This window comes from Trifolium pratense, linkage group LG1 (assembly GCF_020283565.1).
Source record: "Trifolium pratense cultivar HEN17-A07 linkage group LG1, ARS_RC_1.1, whole genome shotgun sequence".
NCBI lineage: Eukaryota > Viridiplantae > Streptophyta > Magnoliopsida > Fabales > Fabaceae > Trifolium > Trifolium pratense.
The window spans coordinates 5,668,443-5,687,794 of NC_060059.1; the positions used below are offsets into that span (position 1 = coordinate 5,668,443).

General features: G+C 33.3%; 1 protein-coding gene across 1 annotated transcript; it reads left to right on the forward strand.

The window, feature by feature from the left end:
* Positions 1-210: 210 nt before the first annotated feature.
* Positions 211-2,007, forward strand: LOC123912930 (F-box/LRR-repeat protein 2-like). The gene has a single exon (XM_045963528.1). The coding sequence runs from the start codon at positions 211-213 to the stop codon at positions 1,873-1,875; it is 1,665 nt and encodes a 554-aa protein (XP_045819484.1). The 3' UTR covers positions 1,876-2,007.
* The last annotated feature ends 17,345 nt before the right edge of the window (positions 2,008-19,352 follow it).

Sequence of the window (19,352 nt, forward strand, 5' to 3'; positions counted from 1 at the left end):
ATGATCATCAATAGTAAAAGGAAGATAAAGTCCACAAACAAAGCCCGTTTGTTTTATTTTATTTTATATAAAGGGAACGAACATTATTAGGATGATTTTAAAGCCCAGTTGTGATTTTAAATTTGAAACCCTGAAATCAAATCAACTAGCGACGGCACTCATATTAGGATGAAAAGGACTAGAACTTGTTCTTCTTCACAATCACAACTAATGGTTGCATCATATTTACCCGATGAGTGTTGGGAATCTATCTTCCAATTCATCATTGATGACGACGATTACAACAGGTGCCACTCATTGAATTCTCTATCCCTCGTCTCCAAACAGTTTCTCTTCATTACCAACCGCTCCCGATTCTCACTCTATGTGTACGACGATTCAATACTCCCCCTCTTGAATAGATTTACCAACCTCAAGTCACTCCGCATTGCACGCTACTACAATGACCTAGACAACCTTCTCCTCAACATATCTTGTTTTCCATTGAAACTCACATCGCTCAGTTTCTCTCACCAACCCACCTTTCCCGCAAAAGGTATGCGAGCTTTCTCCCAAAACATTACAACTTTGACCTCTCTCACTTGTTCCGTCATTGATTCTCTTGATAACTGTGATTTGTTCCTCATCGCGGAATGTTTCCCTTTGCTTCAAGAACTTGACCTCAGCTATCCCTTAAATTGCCAAGATAATTACCCTGCCTGTCTCGATGATGGGGCAGAGGCCCTTTCACTTGCACTTATCAAACTCCGCAAGGTTAATCTTTCTGGATTTAATATGAGCAACCAATCGCTTTTCAACTTCTTAAACAATTGTAAGCTTCTCGAAGATTTTATCATGTTTAAATACTCTTATGATATAACCAACGCAGGAGTTGCTTCTGCTCTCCGTGATAGACCTACTTTGAGGTCTTTATCGATTAGCTCTGTTAATCCTTTACATAAAGAATCCAGAAAACTGTTTGCTACGGCACATTTTATTGACTCATTGGTGAGTTTGAAGGGTTTGAATTGTCTTGTTTTGGTGTGTTTGAGAATCTCAGATAACTTGCTCTACTCTATTGCAAGGGAAGGTCTTCATTTGACAAAGCTTGTCCTCACACGTTGCAGGTTTTATAGTTATGCCGGAATCTTTTGTTTGTTATCCAAGAGTCGACGTTTAAAACATTTGGATCTTCAAGATGCTGATTTTTTGAATGATCATCATGTTACCCAGTTGTCTTCGTTTCTTGGTGATTTGTTGTCCATAAACCTTAGTCATTGTGATGAGCTCACAAAATCATCCTTGTTTGCACTCTCTACGAACTGCCCTTCACTTAGAGAGATCAAAATGGAAAGGATTGGGAGTAAGAGTGTAGAGAATTTTGATTCTTTGGGGGAGTTTGGTCAACACCCTCAATTAAAGTCTCTTTATTTGGGTTGTAATTCATGGTTAAGTGATGAAAACATTATAATGTTTTCTTCCATTTTCCCTAATTTGCAGCTGCTAGATTTGAAACATTGTGATCGTATATCTGAAGGTATTTGTCAAGTTTTAAGGAGATGTTGTAAGATTAGGCATTTGGACTTAACCATGTGTTCAAATGTGAACCTACTTGGAATGAACTTCTTAGTTCCCAAACTGGAGGTGTTGAAGTTGACATATGCAAAGGTTGACGATAAAACGCTCTATGTGATCTCAAAGAATTGTTGTGGGCTTTTGGAACTATCATTAGAGGATTGTCATGATGTCACAGAGAAGGGAGTGAAACATGTCATAGAAAACTGCTCACAACTGAGAGAGATTAAGCTGGAGAATATTCAACAGTGTTTATCCTTGTTTTTCTCTTCATCTTTTGACAACTTCTCTTCTTATCTTTCTTGCCTGAACCAAGAATAGTGCATCGTCCTCGCTCTCACTTTCACTTTGCATTAACTTCGCCACAACCTCCCTTTTTATTTTCGATTCGCGAAGGAACAAATTGTTGCTCTATTCAACCTCACTTTACAATCAATCGAGTGACATTTAAAAAGTGGAAATTATCATTCTTGATTCATTTTGTGTATGCTACAGGTTACAAGATAGTCAGGAAGATGGTTGCAGTTCAAAGATATTTAAGCCAATTTTGAATTATAAATTGTCTACTTTTTCATTTATTGTTTTGTGATAATTGTTGGAACAAAAAGTTTGGCCTGTTGGATTAATGTGAAATTTTCCAACTGATCTATTGATGTAGAGCACTAGCTTATCTTCCTCACTAGTAACTTAACTTTTGTTGGTTATGCATTGTGACATATACAATACCAGTTTCTATTCCATAACCCTTTCTTTTTTTTTATAGCGTGCATTCTAGTTGAGTGTTTATTCAGAAAGTTATTCGCAAACATTAGTTATTCTGTGGAGCTTTTTTTATAAATGCATCCAAACACTAATATAAGTAGTTATATTATGAAATGAGCACAAATAAACGCTTTCAAACACGACTTCAAATTCAATCATAGATGAATATATGAGCAGATTCTTACTGGTTCTCGAGGATTGTCCGAGGAGATTTCTCATGGTCAATGCCATGAACACCAGAAAACCTTGTCTTGTTAAGAATCTCCATGACATCAGAAATCCTGCTTAGCTTTATGTCCTGAGGTTAAATACTACAGATAAAGCAAAAACTTGTTTCATGCGCGCATACATACATACATACATACATACATACATACTAATTGAGGAGATTTTCTTCAAACGTTTGGTATATTTGTATATATACATCAATTTATTTGACTGTGATTCTTTTAAAAAACCAAAAATAATTTATTTGACTGTGATTCTTTTAAAAAATCATATAAGATGGATGGTTTGATTTTGCGCTCCTACTAAATCTTATAATAATCCTCCTATACCCTATAACATATACTCCTTCTTCACAGTAAACCAAGGTTCTATTTTGTAATGCTGAATTTTTAGCTCATAATTTATAAATTTATATGATAATAAAATATTTATTTTATAATTTTTTTTATTAATTTATAGCTTATTTTGATAAGTTAATTCAATTAGTTTATACTAATTTATTATTTTTCTCTCCCAATGTTACTCTTGTGATTTTATTAGAAAAAATAAATATTAATTTATTTTGAAACAGAAAAAGTAAATAAATATTAATTAAACATTTATATTTTATATCATTTTTTATATATATAAGTAAGTTCAACAATTCATTTTATTAAATATTACAAATTTAATCATTTATTTTATCTTTTTTAAATTAATTAAATTATGCTCTTTTATCAAACTACTAGTTTGAGTTATCCGTCTTTTCTGTTGTCAAATAAGTCCAAATAATTTACTTAGTAAATTTTAGATCTAGACAAATTGCTGGAGAAAATTCGAGTTATAATTTACGCATTGATATTCGAAGATAATAATGAGAAAACAATACTACTAATGATTAAAATGAAAAACAAGGCTACAAAAATTCCAGTGAAAAAGTAAAATGATACTAATCCATGAACAGATGAACAGCAGAAAATACATGAACAAAACAACGAAAATACACACCGTACATGTGTCATACACACATGCCCTAAAACTAAAGATCACACCATGAAGAAAATAGCGAAAAAAACAGGTGTCATGCACAAGACCCTAAAACTAAAAGAATAGCACAAAAGAACTGCGAAAAGAAAGTACTAGACCCTGAAACTAAAAGTCACCACCATAACAAAAAAAAATTCACCTGGTCTGTAACATCCCGGATTTTTCCAAGAATATTCGTAAATTTTTTTTGCTTAATTAGAAAATGTGCAGTAATGATTTTTTTCTTTTATCAAATAAAATACTATAATAATAACTTAATTGAAATTCACATGAAATATAAACTTAATTAAAATGAACAATAGTTTGAAAAACCTTGCGGAAGAAAATACAGCAGCGAATTATTTATTATATAAAATTTTCAAATTACAAAAAAAAACCCATTTTTGCCCCGTACATACGCGCTTTAAGCATCACATCACATTCAATCACAGCTTTCTCCTTGAGTACATAAAATGTTGGGTGTAAAGGGTCAATTTCCTTATCCATATTGACTCATACTCACCATAAGAAAAATGCCATAAAACAATAATAAAACTCTTCACCAATCAAAAGATTTTCAAAAACATATAATTAATTTATTATTCAAAACTTTTTGGTCAGATGATTCGCGATGCAATGTAATGTGACCCCAAATACTACATGTTATGCGAGACACATGATTCGGATAAGAGAACCCATACCAATGGAATAAACTGCCACAAAGGCCCGAAAAGCGTTAAACTAGCCACAAAGGCTCTTGCCACAAAGGCCCGAAAAAACGTCAAACTAGCCACAAAGGCTCTTGCCACAAAGGCCCGATGAGCGTCAACTAGCCACAAAGGCATATCACACAAACTCCACTATACACATTCTATATGATGCATGTCTCTATAATGTGAGGAAATCATTTTCTTTCAACAACAAATACAACACCCACACAAGAAACTTACATATGACTTCTATTTATTTGTTTATATATTCCAATTCTTAATTTCAACAATTTAAGAAAGTAAAAGAAACAACCATAAAAAAAAAAAATAGTACGTACAAACCGAACTAAAAATCATAATTAAAACATATCAACATATGTTGTTTCCGAGGTTCAAAATCGTTAAATATAATTTTCAGCCACCGAAGAGATTACTGGATTGAGTCGCGGGTGAATACGCTTTCTTTAAGACGTTTCGCGGCACTGCCCAAAATTGTGCAAGGCAGACGATCAACCACGAAGTCTCCAGGATAAAACAGCCCAGTTCTCTACTGATACCGATAAATACTGCACTGTAGATATCGGGCAAGAATTACACCCTCAAATATGGTACTAAAACCATTGCGCTATGGTTTTAAGTCCATTCTGATATGGTACTATATGACCATTCTTATATGGTAACTAAGACCATTCAAATTATAGGGAATATGGCGCTATGACCATTCTTAACTTTGAAGGAACTGTGATACTAGGATCACTTTTAAAACATAATAATACTAATACTAATACTAGTATTACTCACCCCTAAATAAGTTTATTATTCTTTAATCAAATCAGTAACAAAATATCAAACAAATATTTCTGATTACCATAGCCTAATAAAGAAAGTAGCTAAATTAATAGGCCTAATTCTCCGATTTCAATTTAATACGACATAACTCACTTAAACTCAAACCAACATTGTTTTTTTCGGTCGATTTGTATTGTCTCATGATTTTATACAATAAAATTACAGAAAGTCTTTTCTAGTAATAAATGACCTAATTCATATGCATGTTAATCATCAATTCATCATGCATCACAAATAGAGATATGTCATATTGAAAGAACTATGCTATTCAACTCAATAATGAATAGAACTATGCTATTACTTAAAATCAATAAAGAATAACTCATAGAATGAACAACTCACATCAATGGGTTGAACTTTTGTGGTGCTGGAAAAATAGACTTGCATCCATCGGCAAGATATTGGGGACGCAAGGTTTTGTTCCCGCCGTCAGACTCTATTTGCTCTACTAAGCTTAGCCCTTATATTTGGGTGCTTTCTTATTAAAATAGATATATTAATCATCAAAAGAAAATAATAATGCTTTATATAATGATAACACGTCCTTAATAATAGGAAGTAAAACTGCCACCACTAGTTTCCTATAAGATTGAGATCATGCTCATGACTTAGTAAAAAGTGATGTGGCCGAATATTAAGGAACACATGCTCTTAATTTCTACTACTCTTACTAAGATTTAGTAATTCCAAGTGAATTTCTACAACATGAGTCTACTTGCATTATTTTTATTCTCAAAATACACACTAGTATATAATACATATTAATATGTTCTAATACCCGATGTGGGACTCAAATATTTTATTTTCAATTCACACATAATGTGTTATTTGTTCCAACAATCCCCCACTTGAATTTAAAAGAAAATTCTTAAATAGCGTAGAACGCTTCTATAAGATTGTGCATAAGCAAAGGTGACGCTTGTCTTGAACCTTCACATAGCAAGTAAGAGCCCGATTTAACAAGAGTGACGCTTGTCTTGAACTCTATCTCAGATTTTTCTCAAACCCGCACACAACCTCTCTTAAGGTGTATCTTAAAAGCCCGTGCTTTAATGGCCCTGCACGTGTATCCCGGTTTCATGAACGCTCTAGGAATTCGCCTCAAAACTCCATAGGAACCGGCCTCAGTTCCACATTCATATAGGTGAGTCTATCTGGAGTACTCCTGAAGCTTGGTACTCCACTCATATTAGAGTATAGATCTCATTAAGAGTTTCTATTATCTCATCCTTTCACATCCACTTCAGGATTCATGCTTCTTCACTTGCATGATCATTTCCTACCACTCACAACTTGTTGTTTACCCATTGGAACCTAATTCTTGGGATCTCCAGTCTTTTAGGTTGGGTTACCATTACGAGCAATTCATAGGCATTAGTCTCATCTTCTTTGATGTATTATGGACTTCATTTTTAGCTATTCCTTTCGTCAAAGGATCTGCTAAACTTTCATCAGTGTGTATATGACCCATTCTTACAGCTCCTCTAGAGAGTAACTTTTCTCCCTATGCTGTGCTTTCTTCTTATTTGACGTCTCTTACCGTTATAATAACGGTTCTCAATTTATGCAATAGCCGCGGTACTATCGCAATGGATCAACACATCTGGCATAGATTATTCCATAAAGGAATCTCAGCTAGCAAGTATCTCAACTATCTTGCTTCTTCATTAGCAGTCAATAATGCTATCATTTCAGATTTCATAGTGGACTGAGCCAACATAGTCTGTTTCCAAGATACAATTTATCTACTATATTAAATATATAGTTACTAGTAGTTTTGGAATCATATGATAATATATTCTAATCTACGTCACTGTATCCTTCAAATACAACAGAAAATCTCTACTGATGTAATATGGGATTCATGACCCTTGTCAGGTATTTCATGAACCTCTCAATAGCATATCAATGCTCTTTATTAGGTTTACTAATAAACCTTCACAACAGTACCACGACATATGCAATGTCGGGTCTAATACAATCAGTGACATACCAAAGGCTGTCAATGATGCTCTCATACTCAATTTGTTTAACACATTCACCAGTGCTCTTAAATAAGTTTACACTTGGATCGTAAGGTGTGCAAGTACGTTTACTTGTACTTCTTAAAGATCTTCTCAACATAGTGAGATTGATTTAAAGGAATTCTCATTATGAGTTAATAATCTTAATAACTAAGATTACATCTACCTTTTCGAACTCCTTCTTATCAAAGTTGTTAGACAACAATGATTTCACTCCATTCACAACATGAATGTTTGCTCTAACATGTAAATCAATTACATAGAGACATATGATAATGCAAATGCTATTTACTAGTTTATGGTAAATACATTTGTCACTTCATTCACTTTTAATTCATTTGATATCATCAAATTGTCAAATTCTTCATGACATTTCTTATGGCTTATTAAAGACCATACAAAGTACTATATGACTTATAGACTTTAATTTTCTTGTCACCCATGAGTTACAAAATATTCAGGTTGTTCTAAATAAATTTCTTCTTCCAGTCACGGTAAAACAAAGGAAAAACAGTTTTGACATCCATCTGGTGTACTATTAAATTATAAATAGCATCAAGAAAATTTAGTACCACTATGGATGTTATTCTTGTGATCGGAGAAAAATTATTGAAGAAATCTATATTTTTTTCTTTTATCTAAAACCCTTGGCTACAAGGTGAGCCTTGTATTTATCAAAAGTTCCATAATGTTTTAGATTCTTTTCCAAAATTCATTTACAACTCATTGGTTTGTACTCAGGAGACAATTCTTTCAAATGTCAGGTCTTGTTAGACCCTAAAGAATCTATCTTCTCTTTTATGGCCTCTAGCCATATATAAGCCTTCAAGGAAGACAACACTTCTTGAAAACTAGTTATAGATTCTCTTCTAATGTATAAACCATGTAACAAGGTTCACACTCTTTAGCAACTATTGCTATCTTACCTCTTCGAGGTTCATAGCATCTTGTTCGATGTTCTCATCACTGCTTCTGATCACTGAAATGTGATAAGTTGCAATACCCCCACCAGTGCCCCCACTATTTCTCAATTTAAAGAGAAATTCATTTTCATAGAAATCAATTTCATTTGATTCTATGATCACTTTAGCATTTAGGTCATAAAACCTATAATCTTTAATGCTAATTATATACTCAATGAGTACATATTCATAGGCTCTACCGGTGAGTTTAACTCTCTTGGTTTCTGGAATTTAAACATAGTCCAGATAAACCCAAGTTCTAATATAAGACAAATTAGATTGTCTTTTCTTCAAAATTTCATAAGTAGAAATTTTGTTCTTGCGCTTAGGCACTCTATTTAGACAAAACAATCAATTAATTAAATTTTTCCCACTAATGAGATGCAATGCCAAAATTAATTAAACATGATTGTAACAACTAGCTCGGTAAATGTTCTATATTTTTTCGCTTTACCGTTCATCTCAAAAGAGTAAAGTGCAGTTGTTTCATGATAATTTCATACTCATTAAAAATGTGGGAATCATATTTTTGTGCCTCTATCAAAATCATTTATTTTCTCATTGAATTACTTTTCAATTTCAGTTCCATATAATTGGAACATGTCAAAAATATCAATTATCACTTTTATTTTTCATAAGATGTATGAAAATATAACTTGAACAGTCATTAGTAAAAGTGATGATTTTTTCTGTTTCTAATAGAGTTTTAATTCACATTGTGTATCTGTTTCTTGAATAATTTGCCAGTTGGCTTCAGACCTGTGAATTTCTTTTTAGTGTTGTTGTTCAAGACAACAAACACTTCATTTTTCTGATTTTGCTGTTTAGCTTATTCTTCAATGCGAAGACATGTTATCAGAAATTCGAGGGAATATCGTTTAGCCATTTATCCTTATAGCTTGTTCAATTTTTAAAGTAAAATTGAAATCACTTTTCTTCAAAATAACAACAACTCTTTTGTTATTATTAAAGCATAATTTTTATTGCCAATTTTTAAGTGATTTACTTCAAACCGAAACGGTTTGTTCTAGTCCGCAATATCATAATCAGAGCCAGTAATTTCTTCGGTAGGCATGGCATGATAGAAACGTCTTAAAATTGTTGTTTCCGAGGTTCAAAATCGTTAAATATAATTTTCAGCCACCGAAGAGATTACTGGATTGAGTCGCGGGTGAATACGCTTTCTTTAAGACGTTTCGCGGCACTGCCCAAAATTGTGCAAGGCAGACGATCAACCACGAAGTCTCCAGGATAAAACAGCCCAGTTCTCTACTGATACCGATAAATACTGCACTGTAGATATCGGGCAAGAATTACACCCTCAAATATGGTACTAAAACCATTGCGCTATGGTTTTAAGTCCATTCTGATATGGTACTATATGACCATTCTTATATGGTAACTAAGACCATTCAAATTATAGGGAATATGGCGCTATGACCATTCTTAACTTTGAAGGAACTGTGATACTAGGATCACTTTTAAAACATAATAATACTAATACTAATACTAGTATTACTCACCCCTAAATAAGTTTATTATTCTTTAATCAAATCAGTAACAAAATATCAAACAAATATTTCTGATTACCATAGCCTAATAAAGAAAGTAGCTAAATTAATAGGCCTAATTCTCCGATTTCAATTTAATACGACATAACTCACTTAAACTCAAACCAACATTGTTTTTTTCGGTCGATTTGTATTGTCTCATGATTTTATACAATAAAATTACAGAAAGTCTTTTCTAGTAATAAATGACCTAATTCATATGCATGTTAATCATCAATTCATCATGCATCACAAATAGAGATATGTCATATTGAAAGAACTATGCTATTCAACTCAATAATGAATAGAACTATGCTATTACTTAAAATCAATAAAGAATAACTCATAGAATGAACAACTCACATCAATGGGTTGAACTTTTGTGGTGCTGGAAAAATAGACTTGCATCCATCGGCAAGATATTGGGGACGCAAGGTTTTGTTCCCGCCGTCAGACTCTATTTGCTCTACTAAGCTTAGCCCTTATATTTGGGTGCTTTCTTATTAAAATAGATATATTAATCATCAAAAGAAAATAATAATGCTTTATATAATGATAACACGTCCTTAATAATAGGAAGTAAAACTGCCACCACTAGTTTCCTATAAGATTGAGATCATGCTCATGACTTAGTAAAAAGTGATGTGGCCGAATATTAAGGAACACATGCTCTTAATTTCTACTACTCTTACTAAGATTTAGTAATTCCAAGTGAATTTCTACAACATGAGTCTACTTGCATTATTTTTATTCTCAAAATACACACTAGTATATAATACATATTAATATGTTCTAATACCCGATGTGGGACTCAAATATTTTATTTTCAATTCACACATAATGTGTTATTTGTTCCAACAACATATATATCAATCCAAACATCACAAGCATATATATACAAAACCAATAACTTATTTATTTATTTAGTTTTATAGGAAATACGAAACAAATGATTAACATTTTACATACCAAACCATAAGTATAAAATAAACTTCTTCTCCTTTATAATTTCATTTTAATAGTTTCTTTTAAAAGACAAAGATCCTATTAGTATCTCACAACACAATTTCTATGTAGTATGAGTTTATGGGGAAAAAGCCCTTACCTGAATAATCTTCCCGACATAAGACTGATTCTAGATGTCCTCTGACTGCTTAACGTTAACGTGTTAACTGCTTCTATTTTTCGGTAGAGTGTAAAATTGGGAGATAGAGAATTTGTGTTGTGTTAACATGAACTTGAGAGAATGAGTTGGTGGATATTTATAAGGCTGATAATTGAAATGAAAAGGCTAGAATATGAAATGAATAGATAGTGGAAATGAAACACATTAGAAGTGGTATAGTTGGAAATGTTTTATGAGAAGGAAGTGGAAAAATTGCTTTCTAGAAGTCATACCTCCAAAATAGTATGTTCCACCTTTTCAAAAGATAGTCATGACTTATCACTTCTAGTACCCCTAATTAAGTTTATCTACATCTATTTTGTGTTTAACTAATCATAGCTATCTTTCCTATATATTTACTATTTATTAAGCTCAAGTTAAAATTTTATTTTCTTAAATGACATAACGTATACATATGGATTCAAAGACGAATAATATATTAAGCCAAACATACCAAGCAATCTCGAACATTATTCCACTATAATTTCGCTAGAAATGATCAATTTAGCCAAGTAACAAATTTTGGTTTCTAGTTGAATTTAAAATAGAGGTGTTACATGGTCAAACTCATTTCGTTTGACTTCAAATTTTTCACTAATATCTCCTCTGATAGTGGTGCGCCATTTTGCCAGAACCAGAAGAGAGGAAATCGAGCTTGCACTAATGGTGAAACCGTGTCTTTCAAATCTTTCACGGTTTTGTTAACCTCAAATTCTATATTGATGAACATGTTTACGTTGTTCACTGTTATTGCAATATTGCGAAATTCACCTCCTTCCTCCTTGTTCTTTAGATAGAGAAATATCTTCAAGTCACAGTACACTTGAATTGTATCGGTGTTGTCACATTCGATTTGCCGCACCTGCATGGTTTCAAGTAACTCAGTATCTTGAAGCAAAGTTCGATCTTTCCCAAATAGCCGCATCCAGATAGTTTTGTGATAGTCTTTAACTTCTTTGTTCCACCACAAAGAAGTTTGTGCCTTGATCAATGCTTTGAGATCAGAAATGCTATCGACCAAATCAAGTTGGAGTGACCAAAGATTGTTCTCCACCAAAGGACAAAGTAACACTTCGACGTTAACTTTATCTTCATTGACGAAAAGAACCATATTGCGAGGATCAACTTCTGGATTGTTGAGATTATCCGAGTTGATGAATTCAGTGCCACTGCAGTCTTTACACCACAAAAACTGTTTTTTGACATCAATACCTTTCATCTTCTTTATCGATTCTTTCACTTCTTCAAAGGTGCTGCCATGAGCTATCTCCAGAGTAAACACCTCATCTTCTTCCATAGAGCCAGGGCTTCTTTTCTTGGTTATCAAGAGCTCCATCTTCAACTTATTCTTGTGTTTTGTGTTGTTTGTGATAAAAGTAAAACTAGAGATCCTAATCTATTAATTGTTTGTATGATTTATTGTGATGAAACAATAGGAATTAGGAACTATCTATTTATAAATATCAATTGGCTAAAACTGAGCCAACTGAAACAGTTGGATAGTTTGTTAGTTTCAGTTAGTTAGTTTCTATTTGTTAGGCGGTTATTTCAGTTGCAGTTATAGTTACATAAATTCTTATGCCTCATATCATATACACCTTGCCTTTAACTAGTTATCTTTTTTCAAGAGCAAACATAAAATGGGAAAAAGGAATAAATTGTGATTATTTTCTTACTTTTCATTTGATATAAATATTGATTGGCAAACAGAAAAATATAAGTAATCAGTTTTCAAAATGTCATAATAAGATTGATCTAAAACTGCCATATATTCTGATTATTTCACAAGTTAGCATCATGATAATAGCATACAATTACAGACATGTGAATTGTATTTTGCGAAGTTTGACGCAATTAATAAAAGCATAAGTGAGCATGGTATGGACGTAGTAATAGTATATAATTGTCAAACATGTAAACAGGCAGCAAGATACTCATGTGCCAAGTGTATCAAATCAAACAAAGAAACAAACGGCAGCTTTATGTGTCGACCACTGTGCGCATTGCCCTCAACATCAGGATCTACTGAGTTTAAAGACAGATTAAAAATTGCTAGCCTTCTTAATGAATTAAAATGGTATATATGGATATGAAAAATATATTACCATTTTCTTTGAGTAATGAATCTGAAGCTGAAGATTTGTTATTCTCAATGGCAGAGTAGTCTCCACTCACAGCACATTCATGAAAATGAATGAAAACAAGAAGCAGGTGAAGACTGCTATCCGCTATAGGATTTCTGGACCCTTCGCCGCCTGAACTGACCAAATAACTAAACATCAATAAAACAATATTTGCTGCAAGGCAATAAATAAAAAAATAAAACACTTATCAAATAAGTTCCCAACTTTCCAGAAGAGAATCTTAAAGCAATTAGACGGAAAAAAATATTGATAATAATATCTCACTCTTGACAACAGACTTAGTATATTCATTCATTGATGTGCTAACTTACAAAGAAGTGCAGGGGGGAGTCTATATCAGCTGTCCGAGGCGAAACCTACTGCTCAAGTCTGTCGAATGCAGTTTATGTTCATGGTGAAAAATAATAGAGTTGCTTTCCTTCCCCATGTTCGACTTCAGTTTATACGGAGAGTAGACTTTGCCATGTTCGACTTCAAAATATATCCAGTCACCAGTTCATACCAGCTGCAGAACCAACTCTCTGTAGCACACTACTCTGACTTCCATCATAAAAGATGGGATAAGTTTCCCTATTGAATGGAACCCTAGGAGGGATCATGAAATTTAGAAGCAATGTGCAAACAACTAAACCAACCAGAGAGAGCTGTCCTGCAAAAACAACAAAGCACTGACCTGTAATTTACTATCTGCAAATAAAGAATAACTCAATGACCGACAATTGATGTTAAAATATCAACTTCTAACCTGAGCAATTGCGGCATCAAGAAAAGGGTTCACATCATTTGGTCCAGGAGATGTCCCACAGTCCACAGAGAAGCTGAGTTGACATTGCAATAATCATGAAATTAAGCAACTCCAGATGTAGAAGAAATGTGTTCGTGTTGGGACTACAATAATAACTACAAAAACTGTCAGGACAGTAAGTTCACACAATAAATCAACAAGAATTAGCCAATCAAGTAGCTTATGAGTTGTGATATACCTCACTTCTACTGATGCTATAAAGTTCAGTACATTCAGAATAACGAGAATTCAATGGTTTGATCTGTATAAGAATTATTAAAAAAAATTAAGAATCTGAATAACACTGGAAATACACACACAAAAACGAAAAGAGAATTGAAAGGAGAAAATGGAAAATAATAAGAATAGCAAGAATTTCCAATTAAAACAAAAGAAAAAATTCATGCATATATCCAGCGTTGTCGATGGTACAAGGCCAAAAATCTGTCATATAAACACACTGTTGAGGTTTATTGTGCCGCCATGGCGAGCATTCCTTTCCTATGGCAGTTGTCGAAAAATACGTAGCCAGGACCCTGGTCTAGGGGGTTCGAAAAATAGGTGAAGTAAAATCGATTTGGGTCTTTTGGGCGTGAGGCGTAAAAAAAAATCAGGGTGTTCAAAATGCAAAATATATAGAGCTATTTTCTGCATATATTATTTAGTTCACTCAATATACTCTAGCTCCGCCATTGGCCACCATCTAACAACACTGTATATATCACATCAAATGCAATAAGTTGCAACATGTTACCCAAGTAGGTGCCAAAATTCAGCTCAAGCCTTTTACATGATATGTATGTATAGCGTGTATGATTTTGCATTGGAAATCTTCCAACATCTTGGTTCTAATCTACAGATCTCAAAAGTACAATCAAAGCATGCACTTGTACATACCTCCCACAGAACACCCTTCAGTACAGCTTCACCACCATCAAATGATAGGTATAACTGCATACCACTTTCAATCAAGTACCTCAAAAGCACATAACCAAAACGTACACTGCATTGGCAACCTTTTCATAAACCAAGGGTGGCACACCAGAAGTAGACATAGACTCCTGCAAATAGCATGATAGATGGAACAAAAGCTTTGCAAGATGCCTGGTGTGAGAATTGTTTTTTGCTGCAAATTTTTTGTTTTTTTGTTTCCTTGCTAATATTATCATAATTTTGAGATTAAAAAAAAAATCACATTCCAACATTCTAGTCATCGAATTTAATAAAACTAAGCTATTAACAAATGCTATTGTCAGAAAATGGATCAATTGAAACTTCCTCTTGAAGCCATTAATCATTCTAAGCCTTAAAAATATTGTAATAAGAAGATGACTAACCCAATAGCTCGCAAACTTGTTCAACACGTTCAGCAGGCCATTGAACGAACATTGAGAGGAAGCTCCAACAATTTCTGCCAAAACTCCGAAGAGAAAGGGAAGGACTCATCATCAACAAAAGTCCCGATCAAATACTCCACCGTCTCCGGCAAGAATTCACTACCCTTACACGGCGTTGACCGTTCCGACCCCATTCAAAAAAAAAAAACCGTTATTTTCTTTCAGCGTTAGTGTTTGTTAAGAAGTGCTAATTCATCTTGAATATTAGTTTGTTAAATGTTGTTAGAGTTAGTTACGACCAACTTTGTTAGTTAAAAGTTTGTTAGTAACTAACTAGGTTAGTTAGGGAATTGGTTAGGCCTAGGGATAAACTTGCTTGTTAAACAAGCTACCCTATAAATGCAATTAGTGCATTCATTTGTAATCAATCTTTTTGTGGCCCAATAAAGAAGAATAAAATTCTCTATTTTCCCTAAGTTTCATAATCAGTTCATAAGCCAAAATCAATCAAACAAGTTGTTCATCTTGCATAACACAGTTTTTGCAAAAACTGCTAGTGTGCTCAAGCCCAAGCCTGCGCGCCTTTGAGCTTGCCTGTGTCCCTGCATCTTGCGCGCGCCTGTGCCTGCATCAAGCCTGCTGAGCCTGCAGCTTGTGCTAGTGAACCAAGCCAATCTTTGCTTTTGATGCGCCAACAATTGGCATCAAGAGCCTGGTTCAATCACAGGAACAAGAGGGATTTGTGAAGGAATCAAGTGGAGAAACACAAAGTGAGCTGTGTAGATTGATTTCTTGAAGATTCAAGATGAATACCCAAGGTTTTGGTACAAACATTCTGATTCTTGATGGAAAGAATTGGGATAGATGGAGTGCAGTGATGAAGTCCTTATTTGGAGCACAAAAGTGTCTTGAGGTAGTGGTGAATGGATACGATGAGTTGGGAGCAAATCCAACTAATGATCAGAGAAACACATACAAAGAAAACAAGAAAAAAGACTGCAAGGCTTTATTCTATATCCAGCAGAATTGTGATGCACAGCATTTTGAAAAGATTTCAAAATCAACTAAGTCCAAAGAAGCTTGGATATACTCGAGGGTTACCATGATGGTGGAACCAAGGTCAAGAAGGTGAAATTGCAGGCCTTTAGGAGGCAATATGAGTCTATGGTGATGGAAGAGGATCAAAAAGTAAGTGATTTCTTCTCAAAACTTCTTGCACTTGTTCATCAAATGCAAAATTGTGGAGAGACTGTCACCGATGAAATGGTAGTAGAGAAAGTGCTCAGATCCTTAACTCCAAACTTTGATAATGTAGTAATAGCTATAGAGTATGTGAAAGATACAACTACTATGAAAATTGAGGAATTACAAAGTGCTTTGGAAGCACATGAGATTAAAGTTCTCAGTAGAGGTTCAGAAAAGAAAGATCAACAAGCCTTGCAAGCTCAAACCAACAAGAAAGAAGATAATGGCAAGAATTACAAAAAGAAAGAATTTAAGTAATCCAATTCTTTAATTTTTTTTTACTGCAGTATCGACAGAATTTAAGGCAATAATTATATTTGATCAACAATTGAGATGCAGTACATTGTACCGTACACAGTCAACAATCATATAGTAATTGAATTCTTTTAATTTTTTTTACAATATTACAATTGCCTAAAATATTACAATTGCTTTATATTGTAATATTCCTTGAGAAAAATCTCTTGTGGGATATATAAAAAAAAATATTACGTAAAAAAACTCCATTGTTTGGTATATATAAAATTTCATATATAATACTTTCACAAAAAAAAAAATTCATGTATAATATATATATATATATATATATATATATATATATATATATATATATATATATATATGGCGATCTCTAGGGTGAACAAGTGGGTTAAGTCTTGCACCATGCAAGACTATTTTTAACCATTGGATTAAAAGCCCCCACTAAATATCAGAGTACACCTTCCACACCAAATTTATTTTCTCATCTTCCTCATTCCTGTCTTCCTCGGTAGAACCAAACACAAACATCCTCTTTTTCCACTATCTTCTTCTGAACTTTGTGGTTTATTATTGGACACCCTCTTTTTTTTTTTTTTTTTTTTTTTAATTAGATCCATGGGCTTGGTTACTACTAATATAAAATATCAATTTCATTACAATTAATTCTAAATTAATTCTAAATTATAATTAATATCTTGCAATTTTTTACAGAAAACCCAAACAGGAGGATTGTTCATCTCAAATCCCCTCTACATAATTTAGATTAAATGGGTAGAGAGCAAGAATTTTTTTTTGGGGGGGTCGACAGAGAGATTTGCTTATGAAAAATTGGGTAAAGAAATGCGGTCGTGGAAATTTTCGATTTTGTACCAGCATTGATGAAAAAACCAAATCTTCAAGTTTTTTTTTGTTGCTTCCAAATATATTTTGTACTAAGTCTTGACCTTCTCTGATTTCATATACAATAGCAGTAAAATGACATGGATTTTCTTTTGAGAATTTATGCATGATGGTTATCTTGTTCTTAAATCTCATTGTAGAAAAGTCAGATCTTGATAATTTAAGACTATAAATCTTGAAAATTTGAAATGATTACTGATTTTGTTTTTCTTTCACCATTGTTAGATATGTGAATTGATGAAGAAGAAGAAAGAAGAAAGAAAGATCTGTGTTTTTTAATAAAAATAAATAACGAGAGTTGATATAGTGCTGACTGTTCATGATAAGATCTTGTGGGTAATTCAATCCAACAAATAAAATAAGTGGTGCACCATGAAAGACATGAGAGGGTCTTTCATGTTAGAATAAGCCTATATATATATATATATATATATATATATGGGTCAGGATCAAATGACACCAACTAGTTTGACACCAACTGTTACACCTCTCAATAATGTTTTCACCGATATAAATTTTATAAAATCCACCGTTGGATTGAAAGTTTATATCATATAGATTATTTATGTAAAACTTTCAGAAAAATCCAAAATAATTTGATATGCTATTGCGATATATAAAGATTAACGGCATATAAAAAAAGACACAAACCGTTAATTTTGATGGATCTCAATAACATATCAAATGATTTTGGATTTGTTTGAAAGTTTTACATAAATGATCTATATGATATAAACTTTCAATCCAACGGTGGATTTTATAAAATTTATATCGGTGAAAACGTTATTGAGAGGTGTAACAGTTGGTGTCAAACTAATTGGTGTCATTTGATCCTGACCCTATATATATATATATATATATATATATATATATATATATATATATATATATATATATATATTAATGAGATATAATTATTGGGGGCTGCTAATTTAGACCCAGTTGGGTCTAAATTAGCAAGGTGCACCTTTTGAGTTGGACAAAAATACCCTTACTTTTTTTTTTTTAAAAAAAAAAAAACATATTGGCGCTGATCCAGTGTCGCGCGCCAACCGCAGGACCACCGTTACAGACCGTTGATTTCCATCAGACGGCCAAGAGATGATCTCGTCATGGCTGTCGGATCAATCAGACAGTCCAGATCATCCATCTCCATGATAAGCCAGCGCGTGCACCACACTAGATCTGCGCCTGGAGAGAGAAAATTTCATTTTAAAAAAGCAGGACACGTGTCAACTGCTGGGTGGTTGGCGTGTTTTTTTTCTTCATTTAATACTTTAAACTCAATTATTTCGTTGTAAATTAATTTTTTATTTTTTTATTTTTATACCAAAATTCATAATTTTTTTTTGTCTACAAATAGAGACTTTTTTTTTTTTTGAACCAAACAAACTTACTGCATTTCATTAAATATCAAAAGTTCAATACATGAAGGAATAATCTCAAATCTATGGAAACTAGTCCAGGAATTGGCCGCCCTAGCTAAATTGTGAGCAACCGAATTCACTTGTCTCCTAATAAACTTAACTTCAAAGTTTACACATGATAACATAACAAGAATAATTTCATTAACGATTGAGAGAAACTCTGAATTGCCTCGCCGTTTGGTACGAATAGCATCAACCAACACTTGAGAGTCACTTTCAAACTGGACGCTTTCAAAACCTCTACTCTTAGCTTCATTCATAGCTTGCAAAAGTGCCCATGCTTCACCCTCCTCTGTTGATAAAGTCAGTTGCTGCCACTGCGTAATTCCAGCCATAAACTCACCAGAATTATTACGAAAACAAGCACCCATCGCGGTCCTACCTGCACTGACGTCTACAAATAGAGACTTGGTTCGTTTGATTTGGACACAAAAAAAAAAACTCA

Bases quoted from the DNA above. Each gene is read 5' to 3' on its own strand.
- LOC123912930 (XM_045963528.1), top strand. From the start codon at position 211: ATGGTTGCATCATATTTACCCGATGAGTGTTGGGAATCTATCTTCCAA.